We start from the raw sequence: 19,687 nt of genomic DNA, 5'->3' as shown, positions 1-19,687 counted from the left end.
GAGCAGGGGAGGGTCAGAGAGAGAGGGAGTCACAGACCGAAACAGGCTCCAGGCTCTGAGCTGGCAGTCAGCACAGAGCCCGACGCGGGGCTCGAACCCACGAACCGCGAGATCATGACCTAAGCGAAAGTCAGACGCTTAACCGACTAAGCCACCCTGGTGCCCCTCACTGACACTGTTTTAACTGCTCTTTTAAGGTGAATATGCAGGTTTCGATGAGATGCAGCCAACAGCCGAATCTGGTGGGAAAGGAAAAGTTATAAAACTTTTAAAGGAAAAATTTCATTTCAAGAAAATAGTCATGATTGGAGACGGAGCCACAGACATGGAAGCCTGTCCTCCTGCTGTATGTATGAAGTGTGCTAGTGTTTCTGGTTGTAGTTCCTGTTGTAACAGCTGATTTAGAACGCGATATGATTACTTAGGTAAGAGAGAAGAATATCCAGATATCACTGTAAAAAAAAACCCAAAGCAAGTAAGACAAGCTTCAGTCTCAATATGTCAACTGACTTACAAACCATTTGCAAAAAAAACCCATTTAGAACTTTACGACCCTGTTCTTGTGATATGGCTGCCACCTCTAAGCCTGAGTGTGCACTCAAGGTTTGGCTTTGATTCCCCAAATAATACTGCAAATAATAATTCAGATCTTATACCTATAGTCAAAATTTTAATGCCTTTTTATATTTGACGAACTATTTCCTCATACAGTATCTTCTTTTTACTGATCAGGGAGCGAGGCTGCTGGAGGTTTGATAACGTCCCTGTATGAGAGCGTTTTATTCTTCTGAATGGATGCTGTTTTCTGAGACGAGGAGACAAATGCTGTAGAGCAATGTGTCCCTTTCGTGCAGGACTTTGCCCTTATCATTTCATACTAAATTACGAAAACCTGAACCAAAAATGTAGTGGTGAGCTTTTTACTACCTAATTTCCTGAGATCTAAAAATAGTTGCCTCTGTAAATGATTAACCCAAAGTGGTTAAAGAATCTTTGGATCCTTTTAACTTACTTAAGTCAATTCAAGATAAGAGGGTATCTTTAGATGATTTACAATCAAGTCTGAGGTTGACTAAGGCACGAATGCCGGACTAGTCCAATGAGGAGTATGTAGACATGCCTGGTTCTGTCAGGGAGCTCCCCCTCCTGATGTCAAGAAGTGACAAAATTATACATTCCGGATGACCCTTCCAGTCATCTGAAGATGACAGGGCCTGACTGAGCAAGGGAAAGTGTGCACCGGCAGAAATGGTCAGAGGAATGTGTGATCGGAAGGAAGGGCAGCAGCCACCATGTGCAGGCTTGGAAGGACCAAAGGGAGGAAGTGGCGGGGGCGGGGGGGGGGGGGGGGAGGAGGAAGCAGCAGAGCAGAATAGAGCCGTCCTAGGCACAGACCTGGACTGGTCAGTGGGCAAGAATCGGCAGAAATTGGCTTTCTCTTCAGCAACCGCTGAAGACCGGGCACTTTGTGTCGGGCACTTTGGTGTTCCTGTGAAGTCATGGGAAGCTCCAGAGGGCTGCTGGACAGAGAAGCAGTGAGTCGGTGTGTTAGGACCCTGAGTGGGTGCTGACATGCAGAAAAGGCTGCCACAGAGGCAGGAAGCTCAGTTAAGAGGCTCCATTTAAATAACTGGAAGGTAAGAATCTCATTTGTTGCTCCTTGTGTGGTATGAAAACTAAAATGAAGAGAAAAGGCAAGTAAAAGAATTTTGAACTTCCAAATTATGTATACAGTGTCTATATCCTGGTGGAAAAAAAGAAAATGCTTTTTTTTTTTTAAGTTTTATTTATTTATTTGAGAGAGACAGAGTGAGCAAGGAAGGGGAAGACAGAGAGGGAGAGAGAATCCCAAGCAGGCTCCGCACTGCCAGCACAGAGCCTGATGCGGGGCTTGAACCCACAAAACCATGAGATCATGACCTGAGCCGAAACCAAGAGTCTGGTGCTTAACCAATTGAGCCACCCAGGAGCTCCGCGAAAATACTATTTTAAAAATGACTACAAGAAGGTATCGCTCGGGAGAAACTAAGGAAACGACATAATCTTCAATAATTTTAATGATGGAAAGTGGAGTGCTGGAGGCAGATCGTGGGGCTGTCATCTGCTTCAGTCCAGAATAACGCCCGCCCTGGGAGGGAGGTCCGTCAGGTTCACGCCAGGGCACCCGTCAGGAGATGCCTGCTCCGGTCCTGATTCTAGGGGAGTGGGATCTCCACTGCACTACAGGCTTCTCTTTATTCTTCCCTCTTTTGAGATTGCCTGGACTGGTTGTGACTGCATCCAGTTTAGAACTCAGATGCAATGTTATCTTTGTAAGCAATTGTATTGGTTTTTGGAGGGCTTCAGTTCTCCTGGAAGCCTGCAGTGCCTGCTGGCCTGATGGGATTTGCAGCAGCTGGTGCACTGACTCATTCATTCTCACTCATTCATTCTGAGGTGGGAGGCAAGGAGGCTCCCAGGGAGCCTCCCTTGAGGCTGGGCTGTTTTGCAGAACAGTTAATTCTTTCAAACTACACTTACTGCCCCGGATGCTGCTTTATCTTTTTTTTAACCTGCCCTTTTTTTCCCCTTTCTTAGGATGTTTTCATTGGATTTGGAGGAAATGTGATCAGACAACAAGTAAAAGACAACGCTGAATGGTACATCACTGATTTTGTAGAGCTTTTAGGAGAACTGGAAGAATAATACCAATTTTTAGACAGTTTGTAACAAGTTCGGTTAATTTTGAAAAGTTATACAGTTTGATACTGTTTGCTTCAAATTGCCTATGACAACTTAATATATAGAGTTGGTGCTGATTATCTGTACTTCCAAGGAAATATGGAAAATTGCTTTTTTTTTTAACTGCAGTCCTAGTATTGTTATGACCATTAATTATGTGGAGAGTTTAATAATCTGAATTCTTTATGTATTTTCCTAGCTATATTTTATTTGAAGCCTTTTAAAGGCGGATAGTAAATTAAACAGCTTCACTGTTGGAAATATGGGTTAGGTAGCTTTAGGTGAATATTGGTTTTCCCTGTGGTAGGTAAATAAAAGTTTATCCATGTATTAGAACATACTTGTGGCATTGTCAGTTCTGCCTGTGATGTATTTCAGTATCTAATATTTCAAGCACCTTTAAGTGTCTGAGTAGAAATAACAGGCAGGCAAGGAACCAAGGGGTTGGAGACCCCCTTGATCACAGGGCATAGTGCTTGTCATCACTAAGCCCCCACTAACCCTCCCACTGGAGAGGGCTGGATGTGCTTTTATTAGCTCTTGGAATTTGTCATATAGGTAATGTTACAGAGGCTTTTAAAAAAATGGAGCCTTGGAGCACCTGGGTGGGTCAGTCAGTTAAGTGTCTGACACTTGTTTTTGGCCCGGGTCATGATCTCACAGTTGTGGGATCCAGCCTCCCTTTGGACTGCATTGGGCATGGAGCCTGCTGAAAATTCTCTCTTCTTCTCCCTCTGCCCCTCTCCTGCTCACTTGTGTGTGTTCTCTCTGTCTCAAAAAAAAAAAAAAAAAGAGCCTTAAAACAAAAGTAGTGACCTTCAAAAACAGATATTCGACAACTGCATGAAGTCAAAGAACTAATTACACATTTTACTCATCCCAAATGAAGATCAGCACTTTGCCTTACAGGAATTAAGAAATGCCTCCTAAAAGCCGATATGAACGATTTCTTTCTTAACAGATGACTTGAAAAGACCTGAAAGCCGGGTTTATGTTTATTTTGGGCAGTGCCAAGAAAGAGACATTTCAGAACATGCTTTGAAATTATGCAATTATTGGGGCCCCTGGGTGGCTCAGTTAAGCATCTGACTCTTGATTTTGGTTCAGGTCATGATCTCACGGTTCATGTAATCGAGCCCAGCATCGGGTTCTGTGCTGACAGTGTGGAGCCTGCTTGGGATTCTCTCTTCTTCTCTCTCTGCTCCTTTCCCACCCATCAAAATAAAAAAATTAGAAAAAAAAAAAAAAAGGAAGTCATTATATATCCTCCCTGTAGAAACTTGGGAGAGGATAAAGCACAGGTTTAGGAAGAGGTGTGCAGTGGCTAATGAAGTAGAAAAGGCCAGAACGGTTTAATATAGGAAATTATATGAAAAATAATCTATATTTCATAAGTTTCAATTTATAATTTATATTTCAATACAATTTAAACGTAGAATTTAAATAAATAATTTAAGTAAAGGGATTTGACAGAAATTAATTTAAGTTTATGATTAAACCAAATAGTCAGATTTGGCCAAAGAATCGGGTATTATTATTTAGCCAAATAGTCAAATCAGATGAATCAGATTTCTTCCCAGACCCAAGCTGCAGGAGGAGAGATGTGAAGTAGGTTTGGCAATGTTAACATGAGATTCCAGACAAAGAGGCGGTTGTTTCCTGGGCGAGGTTGCTGGCCGGCAGCTCTCCGTGGCACTCACACTTGCAGCCGCGCTGAGCCCCGGGCAGGACCGGGCATGCCAGGGCTGCAAGCCGCCCCCCGCGGTGCGCCCGAGCTGCAGAGCCGTCCACAGGGAGGTGGAGGACCCAAGAGCTTTTGGCCCCCACTGCTTCTACCTGCCAGGCCTCCAGAGCCCGCCTTCCACGGGGCGGTGACCCGAACGGGATGTGCACACCGGATTTGGCTCAGGGCAGTCTGCTCAGCCGAGAGATCGTGTGCCCGCGCAGAACCTTTTAGACCAATTGCACAAGCCCGCGGGGCCTGGAGGCTGCCCGGCAATCAGGAAGCTGCACAAAAGCAGCACACACAATCCCTTCTTTGTTGTGTTGGGGTGAGCCTGAAATGATGCAAGAACTGCCCTAACCTCTTCCGTGCTTTTCGAATTCTGGAGTCGGCGGCAACAGCCACAGAGGGGCTCTCTCAGGAGTTATGTGTGTGGTTGTGGTGGGACAGCAGTCAGGAAGTGTTGGCAGTGCGAGGTGGCTTCCTATCCCGGTGATGCCGTTTTTCATTCTGAGGATGCACACTGCTTATGTAAACAAAAATAGTTAAGAACCGGGGTCATAAAGTTAAGAACTGAAAATTTTCATGGTATTAAATTGAAACAGAAGTCCCTCAAAGCTTTTATATGCCTAAAAAAGGAGACAATCCTATGGCCTTTATCTCCTATCCCACCCCCTTCTCTGGTCTGCTGCTATCATTCTTCTCTCTTCTCCTGGATACTAGTGTTTCTTTGTGCCCAGCCGGCTGCCATCCCCAAGAGCTGGGGAGAGCATTCCAGACGTGGAGCTGGAAGGTTCAGGAGAGTCAGGTGGTTGGCCTCAGAAAATGTTGGCACAAACATGATGGCTTTTGCCCCTATGACCCTCAGAATTGTTATGATTGGGTCCAGGAAGTGTGAGGAGTGATCTGACCACATGTCACACTGCTTATTTCCACATTTCCAAGGTGTTTGCACATTTTCTCTTGTGATTCTCACATCCCTGAGGTCAGCAGTATAGATATCGCTGTCCTGTTTTCAACAGGGGGCATCAAGCTCCCAAGAGTTCATGACTGCTGCCGGGTCCCATTCAGAGCTGGAGCTCAGGCCAGTGATTTCCACAGCGTTCTTTATATTACGCGTTACTAGAGAGTTAGCAATTGGGCGCCTGGGTGGCTCAGTCAGTTAAGCATCCAGCTTCAGGTCAGGTCATGATCTCGCGGTTCATGAGTTTGAGCCCCACATCAGGTTGTCTGCTCTCAGCACGGAGCCTGCTTTGGAGCCTCCCTGTGGAGGGAGCCTGTCTCCCTCTCTCTGCCCCTTCCCCGCTCATGTGCACATGCTCTCTCTCACAAAAATAATAAACATTTAAGAAAGTTAACAGTTTACTGGGGCCAGGGCAATCTACTGTAAGCTAATATTTAACACTTTGATCACAAATGTTAAGGTATATTATTACGGTAGATGAAATTTTATTCCCTAGAATAAAATGTTCTTATAAAATGTTCAGGTGGTTTCATTTTTAATGGTCACTGAACTCTGCAAAAAGTGCTAGTTTTAGTACTAATTCATAGAACACTGTTCAGTACTTTGCCGATCAGAGTTTCCAACTCTGAACATATTTCTATATATGTTTAGTGTTTTCCTTTTGAATTGTTTTACTGAGTTTACCTAGGCATATCATCCTAATTTCTAGGGAGCCTTCCTCCCTCTCTGCCGCTTCCCCTTCACACACGTGGGCTTTCTCTCTCTCAAAATAAATACATAAAAAGAAAGCAATGCAAAAAGAAAAACTGTTTCTAAAAGAAAGCATCATTCTTGCACATTCTGTTTGGCATCTGGACATTCTGGTGCTGAAGGGCCCCTGGATGGGGAATTGGGTGGATGAGGCAATTTGGGGAGCCTCATCCAACTCATCTGTCAACTGTGAGCTCACTTGTGATGGTTAATTTTGTGTCAACTTGACAGGCCTAAGGGATATCCAGATAGCTGGAAAAACGTTATTTCTGGGTGTGTCTGTGAGAGTGTTCCTGGAAGATTAGCAGTTGACTCAATGGAATGAATAAAAAAACCTATCCTCATTAATGTAGGTGGGCATCATTCAATCTTTTGGGGGCCCAAATGGAACAAGGCAAAGGAAGGGCAGATTCACTCTCTCTGCTTGAGCTGCGATGTTCATCTTCTGCTCTCAGATACCAGAGCTCCCGGTTCTTGGGCCTCTGACCTTGGACTGGAAGTTAAACCATCAGCTCTCCTGATTCTCAGACCTTTGGACTTTGACAGACTTATACCAATGGTTTTCGTGGTTCTCTAGCTGGCAGATGGCAAACTGTGGGACTTCTTGGCTTCCATAACCACAGTAGCCAATTCCTATTAAGTCTCCTTTTTTTTTTTTTTTTTTTTAAATTTTTTAATGTTTTATTCCTGAGAAAGAGAGACAGTGTGAGCAGGGGAGGATCAGAGAGAGAAGGAGACACAGAATCTGAAACAGGCTTCAGGCTCTGAGCTAGCTGTCAGCACAGAGCCCAACGCGGGGCTCGAACCCACGAACTGTGAGATCATGACCTGAGCCGAAGTCGGACGCTTAACCGACTGAGCCACCCAGGCGCCCCCTTATAAGTCTCTTTTTTTTTTTTTTTTTATAAGTCTCTTCTTATGTAAGTCTCTATCTAGATATCTTATTCATTCTGTTTCTCTGGTGAACCCGAATAAGCCCAGTGAACGTTTCTCTGGAGAACCCGAATAAGCCCAGTGAATGATAGAAAATTCCTGACTTCTGCATGGTTCACTTTAAGTCCACACAATTTGTTAGTGAAAATTCTGTTTCCAGCAATTTTTTTTTTTAGTTCTGAATAGCTAGATCACCTTTACTAGTAACACTAATTCTATCACTTTTCTTCATATAGTTGAGAAAGCAGTTTCATGTAAATAGTTCTTTCATTCACATCCTACAAACATGCTCTGAGCATCTAATCAGTAGAATTGTTAAAATTCAGGTTTTCTTTTTTTAAGTTTATTTTGAGAAAGAGAGAGCAGGGGATGGGCAGAGAGAGAGAATCTCCAGCGGGCTCCATGCTGTCAGCACAGAGCCCAACATGGGGCTTGATCCCCTGAACCATGAGATCATGGCCTGAGCCAAAATGAAGAGTTAGATGCTCAACCCACTTAGCCACCCAGGGGCCCCAAAATGCAGGTTTTCTATGCCAGAGCTCAGCGTGCCCTCTCTCTCCACTGCTTCCTATGGCACTAAGAAGAGCCAGTTACAAAATTCAGAGCTGAAGGGACATTAAATGCCATTGGGTTTCCACCTCCCCGTTTTATAGGTTAGTGGGATAGACACCAAAGAGGGAAGTACCTCATCAAGGAGCAGCACCTGGACTTGAAAGAGCCTGTTCTTCCCGCTGCCCCAGCCCCCCCCCCAAACCATCCACTGGTACACAAATATCCGTTCCCCAAAACACCTTGCTCAATGGCTAGTTAAAACCTGGTGAGCTTATTTAATATTTTGCTCTGTAGACTCACATATGCTCACTTAGCAGGGACAAGCTATTTTTCAAGAGGGACAGGGTCATTCTTAGCACAAGCTAATTGAAAAAAAGACTGCAAACAACGTCATATGTGAAAATCAAGAGGATTTTATTGACTTTTATATGTTCTTGGAGAAAACCATTCACATGTAAAAGGTTGACATTTGATATGAGATTTATTCACACTTTTTATTTTATACATAAATTCTTTAATTTGGGGATCAGACCTAAGTTTTCATTTCAACAGGACTTTCATGATTATAGTCACAAAACTGGCACACTATATTAAAAAACTAAATCAAACAGAGCTGGACAAAGGAGGCAGCTTTATTCCAATTTAAATCTCAACATGCACCACCCCTCATACATCATCTTGGAAGTATCTGCTGTGAGCTTACTAAAATACTAACTACAGGATATCTGAGGTCACAAATGATTGTTTACAAAATAAAACCTCTTTTCTTAATGCTACTCATTTTGTTATAGAAAAATATTACAAATAAAAATTAGTGCTATTCAAGGTGTTCATTTCAGAATCACATATGGTACACATATATGTGTAAGCCATTATTTCCCCTCATATAGAGCCATCACAATATACTAGATAAAGACTGAGTTACTGATTAAATGTACCTTAGCAAACACTGCCAGCTTAGTAATGACGTGTCATTTACTACGCTGACCAATTAAAAATGAGAGTGAATTAAAACACTTCAGGTATTAGGTGCACTCAGAATTTGTTCCTAGTCTGAAACTCAGAAATAACCGCTAGAGTAACATGACAAAATTTATACTTCTTCCTGATACAAGAAATTTGCCTAAAAATCTGTAATTATGAAACAGATTTGCTTTTTATAAAGAAATTGCTAACTTTTTTATTTTCATGGTTAGATTCCTATTTGGAGAGGATTCAAATTTTAATTTGGGCCCTCTTCTCCCAGAGGGTGGGGAGGGGCGGCTGGTGGTATAAGGTATATTTGACAAACACAGAGATGTTTCAAAGAGGACTACAGAGCACTGTTACAATCAAACTGTAATAGTTTCCTTTCTTGTGATTATGTAAATTTTAAAGAAAAGAGGTCCCTCATAAGCTATATACAGCAGTTTACACTTCAGTGTTTTTCACTTGATATACAATTAAAATTAATTTAGGACAAATATTTGTCACATAAATTTATGTAGGCACATCTAAAATCTGCAGCTTTACTGGAGGGGTGAGGTCTTCAGTGGGATCATGATTCTGGATTCCATTTCCTGAATAAGCGGGACTGAAAAGAAGGATCAAGATTACTGGGCTTGTTCTTTTCTAAACAGATTATGGTAAAGATACATTAACAAATACATTGCTGAGAACGTTCAGAAGACATGCTGCTTGAAATCAGAATAGAGGAAAATGTAGGACTGATCTCAGGGGCAGAAACGTACAAGCTAATGGTAGATCGGTTAACATCCTATGAGATGTTACTAGAATTAAAGCAGATTCTGTCTGAAGATGTGTTTTGTTTGTAGGAAATTAGGAAAGTCCTTGTAAGAAAAATGGTGCTTTCTCTAAAGGCTGAGAACTTTGAATTAAAATAAAGTTACATAAAATCAAATAAAACTGCATTTGACTGTATCTTGTGTAAAGGAAGATACACAGTACTTCAAAACCCGTCACTGCTGAATAAAATAGGCCTCTGGAAACTAATAAAAGTGTTAAGAATAGGGAACAAAGTAACATGCAATTATATGGTGTTTTGAACTAAAAGACAATACTTGTTTTCTACAACAAACTACTCTTTGATTTTCTTAATAGTATATGAGCTTAAATGTACCTGAAATGCAACGTGATTGGTAGTTATTACCTGTGTCAGTATTGCTGGGGTGTATTCTGCCCAATTGTTCTTGTAAAAATCAAACCACCAGGATTTCATAGTATACATGTATATAGGTATACATGCACATGTACATAAAGTCAAGATGTTCAATTAATTTTCAAAATTACTTTTTAGTTGCTGTATTAAATTATAATGTTTTTGGGAACAGATAATTTTGATGAGAAAGGGAAAACCGAGGAAAAAAGTTGTATATTATTCAGAAAATATAGAAAAGTACAAAAAAAAGGTAATGATGTAGTTTGCAACATGCAAGGGTCTGAAACTGTACCAGACAACATACATAGTTTTTGTTTTTGTTTTAAGATTTTTTTTTTTTTTTGGTTTACACCCAATGTGCAGCTCGAGCTCACGACCCTGAGATCAAGGGTCGCATTGGGGCACCTGGGTGGCTCAGTCGATTAAGCATCTGACTTCAGCTCAGGTCATGCTCACGGCTCCTGAGTTTCAGCCCCACATCGGGCTCTGTGCTGACAGCTCAGAGCCTGAAGTCTGCTTCCAATTCTGTGTCTCCCTCTCTCTGTCCCTTCCCTACTCTTTCTTGCTCTCTCTCAAAAATAAAGAGACATTAAAAAAAAAAAAAAAGTCACATGCTCCACTGACTGAGCCAGCCAGGTTCCCCCCAAACACACTTGAAAGAATGAAAATTCCTTATTGAAAAGAAGCCATGCAACTAATAAAGAAAAATCTGACTAATCTCCATCCCCCCAAATTTATGATTCACTATCTTAGAGCAACATACTATTTTTTAAAAAAAGTACAAGGGGCACCTGGCTGGCTCAGTCAGAAGAGCATGTGAGACTGTGCTCAGAGTCGTGAGTTCAAGGACCACGTTGGGTGCAGAGATTACTTAAATATATATTTTTTAAAAAGCAATATATTAGCTTTAGGGTGAAAGAACATAAAACAGTAAGATGAGAAGAATGACAAGGTTTTGTGTTGTGTTTTGTTTTGTTTTAATGTTTTATTTATTTTTGAGAGAGAGATAGAGACAGCAATGAGGAGGGGAGGGTCAAAGAGAGAAGGAGACAGAATCCAAAGACAGGCTCCAGGCTCTGAGCTAGCTGTCAGCACCCGACGCGGAGCTCAAACCCATGAACCATGAGATCATGACCTGAGCTGAAGTCGGATGCTCAACTGACTGAGCCACCCAGGTGCCCCAAGCATGACAAGTTTTAAGTCTATGAAAATATTACCTGTATAATACACCAGTTCTTCCCAGCCATGTTTATGCCATGCTGCATTCCGTATATCTTCCCTGGTCTGAAGATCCTTGTAAGCTGAAAAATAACCACACAGAAGCAAGATTTAATCCAAACACACTGTCCTGCATTCCACTAGTTATGTCCAACAAGTACTGATTCAGCTGCTCAGCTAGTTTTCTCAAAGCAACTACTGAGGGAATTTAGTACAAAACTGGGGATAATTGTGAGCTGGTTATTCTTTAAAAAAAATTTTTTTTTAATGTTTGTTTATTTCTGAGAGAGATAGTGCAAGCTGGGGAGGGGCAGAGAGACAGGGAGACAGAATCCAAAGCAGGCTCCAGGCTCTGAGCTGTCAGCACAGAGCCCAACGTGGGGCTCAAACACACAGATGGTGAGCCCATGACCTGAGCCGAAGTCGGACACTTAACCAACTGAGCCACCCAGGTGCCCTGCAAAATTAACTTTTAACCATTTTAAAATATACTCACATGTGAGTGAATAAGTACACTCACAATCATCCCACTTTCGTTATTCTCCATCTCTGCAACTTTTTCACCATCCCAGCTTAAAATTCTGTATCCACTGAACACTAATCCCCCTTTCTCCCAACCCGGAAGGAAGCCCCTAGTAGCCTCTACTCTGCGTTCTGTCTCTATGAATTTGCCTATGATAGGGAAATAAGTGGAATCTAATGTTTTCAAGGCTCATCTCTGTTGTAGCATGTATTGGCATTTCGTTCCTTTTTTATGGAAACAATGCTCTATTATATATACATACCACACTTTGTTTATCTGTTCATCCATCAGTGGACTTTTGGGTTTGAGGCTTTTAAAGGTGGGAAGTACTTGGGCACGTTCATATTATTGGGGGAGGGAGCCCACGATGGGGAGGGAGTGGTACAGATGGATAGAAGGTGAGGAAGGAATGGCATCAAGTGCGAGGGTAAAAGGAAGAGGTACTGTGTTGTAGACAGATCTGCTTTGAAGCCAGACATGCCCAAGTCAGCCTGGTTCAGTTCCTGAGGACTGTAGGTGACTGATTTATCATCTGTGAGTCACAGGTACCTCACTGTGGTTTGTGGTTGTGAGGATTAAAGAGAATGATGCACAAAATAATCAGCACACTGGAGGTGCTTGATAAATGTGGTTCTCTAAAAAACGTGGAAAATTTGGGGCAGGCACCTGAGAATTCATCTCTGCATATGTCAATACTTTTTCCTATAAAGTAGGGCAGTGGACATTTGGGACACTGACTGGGGACAACAAAGGAAGGTAGAGAAAAGGAATGCCCAAGAAAAGACACATGCTGCAATCTGGCAGCTCTCCAATGCCGGAGCACCACACTCTTCCTAGCTTCTGCATCGGCATGGAGGAGCATCTTGGTGACTCCTCACCTGCTCTTGTGAAGCCGAAAGTCCTCCCCACGGGACAGAGTTAAGGGCCCATGCTCCCCACAGCTTCTGTCAGAGCTGTCACTTACACCCCCCTGGTGCCTGTCTGCCCCTTCACCTGGGAGTCCCTATCCAGACACACTGGAAACCCTAACATGAGTGGAGTGTGTACCCAGCTTGACCTCTGCCTGAGAGTCGGAGCACATGGCAGCCCTGCCCATCAAGTCCCTTTACTCAGGGACAGAGGGTGTCTGGGAAGGTCCGAGGGAGCCTAGCCTGAGGGGAAGGGGAGGGAAGAGGTCTGACTTCTCAGTTTATATCCTCCAGATAGACATTATTATTTAAAAAAATAATAAAAACTACTTCACCCTACTTTCAACGCATAAAGGTTAAATTATGTTTAGCATAATCTCTAAAGGCAGGGACGTATGTTTTGAAGATGTGTTTCCAAATCTATTATATTTGACAACTCTGATATTTATGAAGGCAAATCCCAGTTAGCTAGGGAACTAAGCTCCCTAGGACAATGCTGCACCGATGCTCTGGGGAGCAGCTATTATTTGGTGTAGGGATTTCAACTGCTTACACGTCAGGGAGGCCCAGTGTGTGCAGCTGAGATGAGACCCTGGTTGAAGCAGTGATTGGTGGGGGTGAGGATGGGGGTCTCTTCCCCAGACCCTGACGGTTTAGGGGAAAGGGGGCTCCAGGAGCACAGTGTAAAAACTACTTCTCTTGCCTCAAGTTATCCATTTCAGACTTAGGTCCCCAGCAGTTCTCTTACCATTTAGCCAGTTTGCACATTTGTAGTTTTCGGACCACTTTTTATAACCTCCCATATCTGCATCATTGTTCTAGCCCTTCCTGCTTAACTTTACCTGCAACCTATTTAGATCCTAAAGTCTAATTCATATTTACCTTTTATTGAATTTCCTCAACGACATGTAAGTTTATATCCCTTTAAGTGCTGGGAGTGCCCCGAATATAACTGTTACTGATCACACACTGCCTCGGGCATACCCCTCATGTTGGCTTAATCCCTTATTAGACCGGTCTCTTATCTTCATAAGCCTGCCATGCTAACACAGCAGGCTCGCAGGATGCAGTGTGTGGTGGGACCCAGCAGCCAAACTAATACCTCAGTTAATTAATATGGTCTGGAACTGAGTCATGCTTTTCATTTTTTAAACGTTAATAAACAGGGGTGCCTGGGTGGCTCAGTTGGTTGAGTGATGGACTTTGGCTCAGGTCATGATCTTACAGTTTGTGGGTTTGAGTCCCACCTTGGGCTTGCTGCCATCAGTGCAGAGCCTGCTTCAGACTCTCTGTCCCCCTCTCTCTCTGCCTTTCCCCTGCTCACACTCACTCTCTCTCAAAATAAACATTTGAAAGAAACCCACAAAAACTTTAATGAACATATACAGATGTGCCCAGAATGTACCAAGCTATTACTTAGACCTAATTCCCATTCTTAGCCGGGAGACAGACACAAATAGCCACAATGTGACGACCTGCATGATACTGGGTTCTGAGGTTCTGAAGAGAAGAATGATGTTCATTGGGGGCGGGGGGGGGGGCGGGCACACCTGAGTCAGGCCCTGAGAGATACTAAAGATGGTACCAAACAAAAGTGGGCAGGGGTGGAAAAGGTAAGAGAAGGACCTCTGGACAATGTCATCAGACATAGGCAGGCAGTGAATGAGTGTGTGGGGGAGGCGTCTCTCTGGAAAAATGCAGGATTGTTTCTGAGGAGCCATGGGAAGTGTCTAGAAAGGGACCCTCTCCCGTGGCTGCTTGCTTCTTTCATCTCTATTCCCGTTCCCACGTCAGCCACTAGTGTGCCACATATCTACGGGCCTTTCACTGTTGACCTCTTTCCTTCCAGATAGTTCATCACTGCTGACCTCTTTCTTGTAGACAGCCCAGCACTGACTTTCCATCTATGATGTCTGGATTTGCTACGGTGTTTAAAGTTACTGGCTTGTGATGTGGTTTCTTGCCTAGTTTAACTTATTTGGTAATGAACCTTGAAATCCCAGTAACACCAAAATGAAGGAAAATACATACCCCAAAGATGATGCACCATATATAGCTGCCCAATCTGAGAGAAGAATCCTCCAACTGCTTCATTACCATCCTGTCTGAAGCGAATTGCACGAGCCCTGTAAGGGACAATGACAATGTTCGGATACTGAATTAGGTACATTTAAAAGAATCAGATTTTTTCCACCCTCGGAGCAAGCTGTTCAATATGAAGACTTTTTTTTTTTAACTACCAAATGCAATCGAATGTTATTTTAATGTAGATAACCTTTATAAATTGTAAATATACTTCTCTGTAGCTAGAAGAGTCATCTTTAGGGGAAGTGGACAGTAATGACTAGACAAAATCAGTGTTTCAGCATACATGGTTGCACTCCTGATTCTTGATATAAAGTCAAGAAAATTGGCAGAGGATAGGACCTGCCAACTTAAACAGAATTGCTTTTCCAAGAACCTGCTGGGAAAAAGTGAAGAAAACCTGGATATTAGAACACCCAAGATGGCAGGAGTTACTGACTTACTAAGGGAGACAGGGGCCACCCCTGGAGAGTAGGGTTTAAGACAGAAGAGAAGGGAGCACACCCTCAAAGCAGCTGCGACCATGAACTCTGGAAGACACATGAGCTCTCTGAACTAGAAGGGAGATTCTTCAACCTCTTGGACAGCAATGGAAGAACGTGAATGTGCAGCTTCCTGGTGATAGGAAGGTGTCACTATCAAAACTGGAGTGGCCTCATGGTATTCTAAAGGAGCCACACTTGCCCAATCACTGTGCTGCACACCTAAAACCAATTTAACATGCATGTCAATTATACTTCAATAAAAAATGAAAGAAAAAAGATCCTGCCTCTTGTTTTGTTGTGTCTTTTTTTTTTTTTTCTTACCAGAAGGAACCATCAGTAAATGAGTACCAAACGGCATTCCTATGTGTGGAAGAATGTGTATATATATATACATGTCTATGTATAACATGAAATTGTGATTAAATTGACTAAAAATTTGCATTTGTCTTAAACTTTCCTTTTTAAAATTTCCTACTGCAAAAGGTATTAGTTCCTTAAGCACCTACTTTCATATTTGTACCAAGTACTTTATATTTATATGTAGTGATGCATCTGAAATCCTAAAACTATTTTTAGGAAATGTGTATGTTTTCCAGAAGCCATTTTCTAGAATCAAACTTGAAAATGAAAGAAGTGGCTTGAATGATACAGGGAGGTCACCCAGAAAAGCACAGCTGGAGACTCCCCACCACAGAGTACCCAGTAAATTTACATCAACTCTGTCCCAGGCTTTGGCCTAAAGTCTGTCATATCAAGGTGATAGGACTTGGGAAGATAGATTCATTATAATTAATTTAGAAGAGTTGGGGGCATATGAACAAGGATATCAATCTACTGACATCTATCATGAGACAGAACTCCTAAGGGACAAGGTATCTGAGTTGGCTTGACCAGTACATTCTTGTCCTGAAGGCAAACTTCATAGTAACTGAATTAGAACATCAAGGAAGAAGGGGGGTACAAGATCAGAGCAAGGGCAATTGCAGTGGGAGTGATAAAGCCAGCCTCCTCAAGATCAATTTATACATCTCAGCTCTCATCCCCATCAGCTCAACTCTAAGGGTGACCCAAGCTTTCGGATTCTTTTGTGTCGAAGGAGGGATCTCTCACCATTTCTCCCGTGGGCTACTCCTAAATGATGTTAAATTCTTTAACCTTTATATTTAGAATTAAGTGATTGATATCTTCACAAAAATTACAAATCTGATTAGTAAATTATTGAAATTAAGCAAATCACTTTAACGTGCATTCTAACTTAGAGTTGGGGGAAAACTGTCTTTCACTGATAGTGATAAATAGTCAGGATCATTCATTCCATTATGAATTTTTCTAATTCGGTTACAGTAGGCAAAGAAAACATACTTGCCTTAGCCTGGTAATAATCAGAAGCATGTACTGAAGAGGAGATCACCATCTTAAATAGTTACCTATGTGCCAAAATATAAATTGAATGCTGAGCTGGATTTATAAATAATTTTTTAAATAACTGAAGAATAAACCTCAGTACTTCCTTGTAAAGTCCACAGTGGACAAGTCTTTTTATTATTTTTTTTAAGTTTGTTTATTTGTTTATTTAGAGAGCAGAGTGCATGAGTGGAGAAGGGGCGGGGGAAGGAGGGAGACAGAGAATCCAAAGCAGGCTCTGCACTGTCAGCGGAGTTGACAGTTGGGTTCAAATCCACAGACCAGGAGATCATGACCTGAGAAAATAAGAGTCGGATGCTCAACCGACTGAAGCACCCAGGCCCCCCCATGGTGGGCAAGTCTTAATTAGTAGCATGCAAAACTAGAAATAACGAATGATCCTATTCTGTGGGCAACTAAATCATTACATTTATAAGGTGCCTCCCTAAAAAAGCTCCCTTAATAAAATGGTGCTTATAGGTACCAAGTGTATAACAGTATACAATTAAATATGTATTTCTTAGTTTTCAAATTAAAAAAAATTCTACCAGTATTGAATCTTGTCAAATGACTTCTGAACATGTATTCAGATGATTTTTAAATTAGCTTTTAAATTATTATTTAAAATGCTCTGGCCACCTAGATTTTGAAAACATCAGTATTTTACATTTTCTCCTATTTGTTTCAGACCTTTTCAAAAAGGATCACTGTAAAACCAGGTGAAGCTCCCTTATCATCCTCATCCCCACCCCCAGCCATCTTCCCCCATGAATTACATTTTGGAAGCAGTTACCTCTTTTGAAGACATGTCTTCCTGTCTATGGTTTTATATTTCTACTTTATATGTATGTATCCACAAACAACAGTTCTATCTTTTTTATATAACTCTTGTTATATACAACTTTTTGTTTATGTAACTCTCTTGTTACATCATTTAAAAAATTACCAAGGGGACACCTGGGTGGCTCAGTTGGTTAGGCGTCTGACTTTGGCTCCGGTCATGATCTCTTGGTTTGTGAGTTCAAGCCCTGCGTCCTGATCTGTGCTGACAGCTCAGAGCCCGGAGCCTGCTTTGGATTCTGTGTCTCCCTTTCTCTGTCCCTCCCCCATTTGTGCTCTGTTTCTCTCATAAATAAATAGACATTTAAAAATTTTTTTTATTTTTAATTACTGAGAGAGATAGAGACAGTGTGAGCAAGAGAGGGTCAGAGAGAGAGGGAAACACAGAACCTGAAACAGGTTCCAGGCTCTGTCAGCACAGAGCCCGACGTGGGGCTTGAACCCACAAAATGTGAGGTCATGACCTGAGCCGAAGTCGGACACTTAACCGACTGAGACACCCAGGTGCCCCATACATTTAAACTTTTTTTTTTTAATGTTTTATTTATTTCTAGGAGAGAGAGAGATAGTGTGAGCAGGGGAGGGTCAGAGAGAGAGGGAGTCACAGACCGAAACAAGCTCCAGGCTCTGAGCTGACAGCCAGCACAGAGCCCGACGCGGGGCTCGAACCCACGAACCGCGAGATCATGACCTAAGCGACAGTCGGACGCTTAACCGACTAAGCCACCCAGGCGCCCCTAAACTTTTTTTTTAAATTTATCTAAACGATACCACGTTGTACACATTCTTTAACTAGCTCTTTCTCCTCAACTTAAGTGTTTTCAATACTGATCCATATGCAGATCTGTTTTACTTTAACCACCATATAAGATTCCATTGGAGAGGCACACCTGGGTGGCTCAGTCGGGTAAACATCCACCTTTGGCTCAGGTCATGATCTTGTGGTTCATGGATTTGAGTCCCAAGTAGGGAGGGCTCTGTGCTGACAGCTCAGAGCCCAGAACCTGCTTCAGATTCTGTCTCCCTCTCTCTCTCTGTCCTTCCCCTTGCTCATGTTCTCTCTCTCTCTCTCTCAAAAATAAACATTAAAAAAAAAAAAGAAAAAGAATCTACTGCCTGAATATATATAATCTATTCCCCTCAGGCACATAGTTGTTTACAAGTTTGGCAACTGACTTTTTTCCTTCTTATGTAACCACTAGTTTCTGCCGTGCATTCAGCATTTACCGCCCACCTAGGATGTGCCAGGTCTTGTAGACAGAGTTGTAGAACTAGAAACTGGAGACTCCACCGGGGTGACAAGTGCTCTAACAGAGATATGGTGGCCGGGTATTTGGGGTGCAGACATCAGACACCTATTACAACCTCAACAGTGTTATATTAATCAATTTCCTTTTTGTGAATTATTCTTGGTTTCATGGTATAAGTTCTCTTTGGTGAGGTGTGTGTGTGTGTGTGTGTGTGTGTCGTTAGCAGCTTTGCTGAGGTATTTTTTACATACCGTAAAATTCACGTAGGTGTATGTACTTTTTTTTTTTTAGTAAATTTACAGACTTGTGCAATCATCACAATCCAATTGTGCTTAAAAGATTCCTTGTGCTCATCTACAATCATTTTCTGTTACCACCCGCAGCCCCAGGAAACCACTAATCTCTCTGTCTCCATAGATTTGATTTTTTCTGGATATTGCAAACAAATGGAATCACAGAATGTGTGCTGCTTTGGACTCTTTCACACAGCATGTTTTTGAGGTTCACCTATATTTGTGGTGCGTATCAGCAGTTCACTTCTTTTTTACTGCTGAATAGTATTCCATTATGTGGATATACCACTGCTTATTTTTCCATTCCTCTGCTGATGGGCATTTTAGGCTATTTCCACTATTTGGTTATTATGAAATGCTATGATCACTGTATATGAATTTATATGAATGCGTGCTTTCATTCTCTTGGGTATGTACCTAGGAATAGAACTGCGGGGTCACATGGTAATTCCATGTTTAACATCTTGAGTAACTGCCTATTTTACGAAGCAGCTGTACCACTTAACATTCTCACCAGCAATGTATGAGGGCCCCAATTTATTTACAACTTCACCAACATATTATTATATCTTCTTAGCGATAGCCATCTGAATGTCGGGGACCTCTTCTTTCCTTGTGGTTTTACTTTGCATTTCCTTAATGACTGAGAGTATTGAGCACTTTTTCATGCGCTTATTAGGCATTTATACATTTCCTTTGGTGAAATGTCTATTCAAATCCCTTGCCCACTGAAATATTTTTTGAAAATTTATTTTATGATTATTATTTATTTTTTATTGTGGTAAAAAACACATAACATTAAACTTAACTTAGCCATTTCACAGTTCAATAGTGTCATGAACACTCACATTGTGCAAGAGATCCCTAGAACTTTTTCATT

The 19,687-nt window shown here is 42.0% G+C and overlaps 2 protein-coding genes across 3 annotated transcripts in view; one reads left to right on the top strand and one right to left on the bottom strand.

Annotated features, from left to right (window-relative positions):
• PSPH (phosphoserine phosphatase) overlaps positions 1 to 3,061 on the top strand; it is an 18,456-nt gene extending 15,395 nt beyond the window's left edge. For both annotated transcript variants that reach the window (XM_039238057.1, XM_039238058.1), the window contains 2 exons: positions 198 to 346; positions 2,578 to 3,061. In XM_039238057.1, coding sequence (XP_039093988.1) covers positions 198 to 346; positions 2,578 to 2,685 — 257 coding nt within the window. In that variant the 3' untranslated portion in view covers positions 2,686 to 3,061. The remainder of the gene's footprint in view (positions 1 to 197; positions 347 to 2,577) is intronic.
• Positions 3,062 to 8,036: 4,975 nt separating this feature from the next.
• The window catches only part of NIPSNAP2 (nipsnap homolog 2), a 33,560-nt gene continuing 21,909 nt past the window's right edge, over positions 8,037 to 19,687 (bottom strand). The window contains exons 8-10 of the mRNA XM_039238099.1: positions 14,482 to 14,576; positions 11,019 to 11,102; positions 8,037 to 9,216 (exon numbers count right to left, since the gene is read on the bottom strand). Coding sequence (XP_039094030.1) covers positions 9,152 to 9,216; positions 11,019 to 11,102; positions 14,482 to 14,576 — 244 coding nt within the window. The 3' untranslated portion in view covers positions 8,037 to 9,151. The remainder of the gene's footprint in view (positions 9,217 to 11,018; positions 11,103 to 14,481; positions 14,577 to 19,687) is intronic.

Source organism: Hyaena hyaena, unplaced genomic scaffold (assembly GCF_003009895.1).
Source record: "Hyaena hyaena isolate Hyena2069 unplaced genomic scaffold, ASM300989v1 scaffold_135, whole genome shotgun sequence".
NCBI classification, from domain to species: Eukaryota; Metazoa; Chordata; class Mammalia; order Carnivora; family Hyaenidae; genus Hyaena; species Hyaena hyaena.
This window is presented reverse-complemented; position numbering and strand designations above follow the sequence as displayed.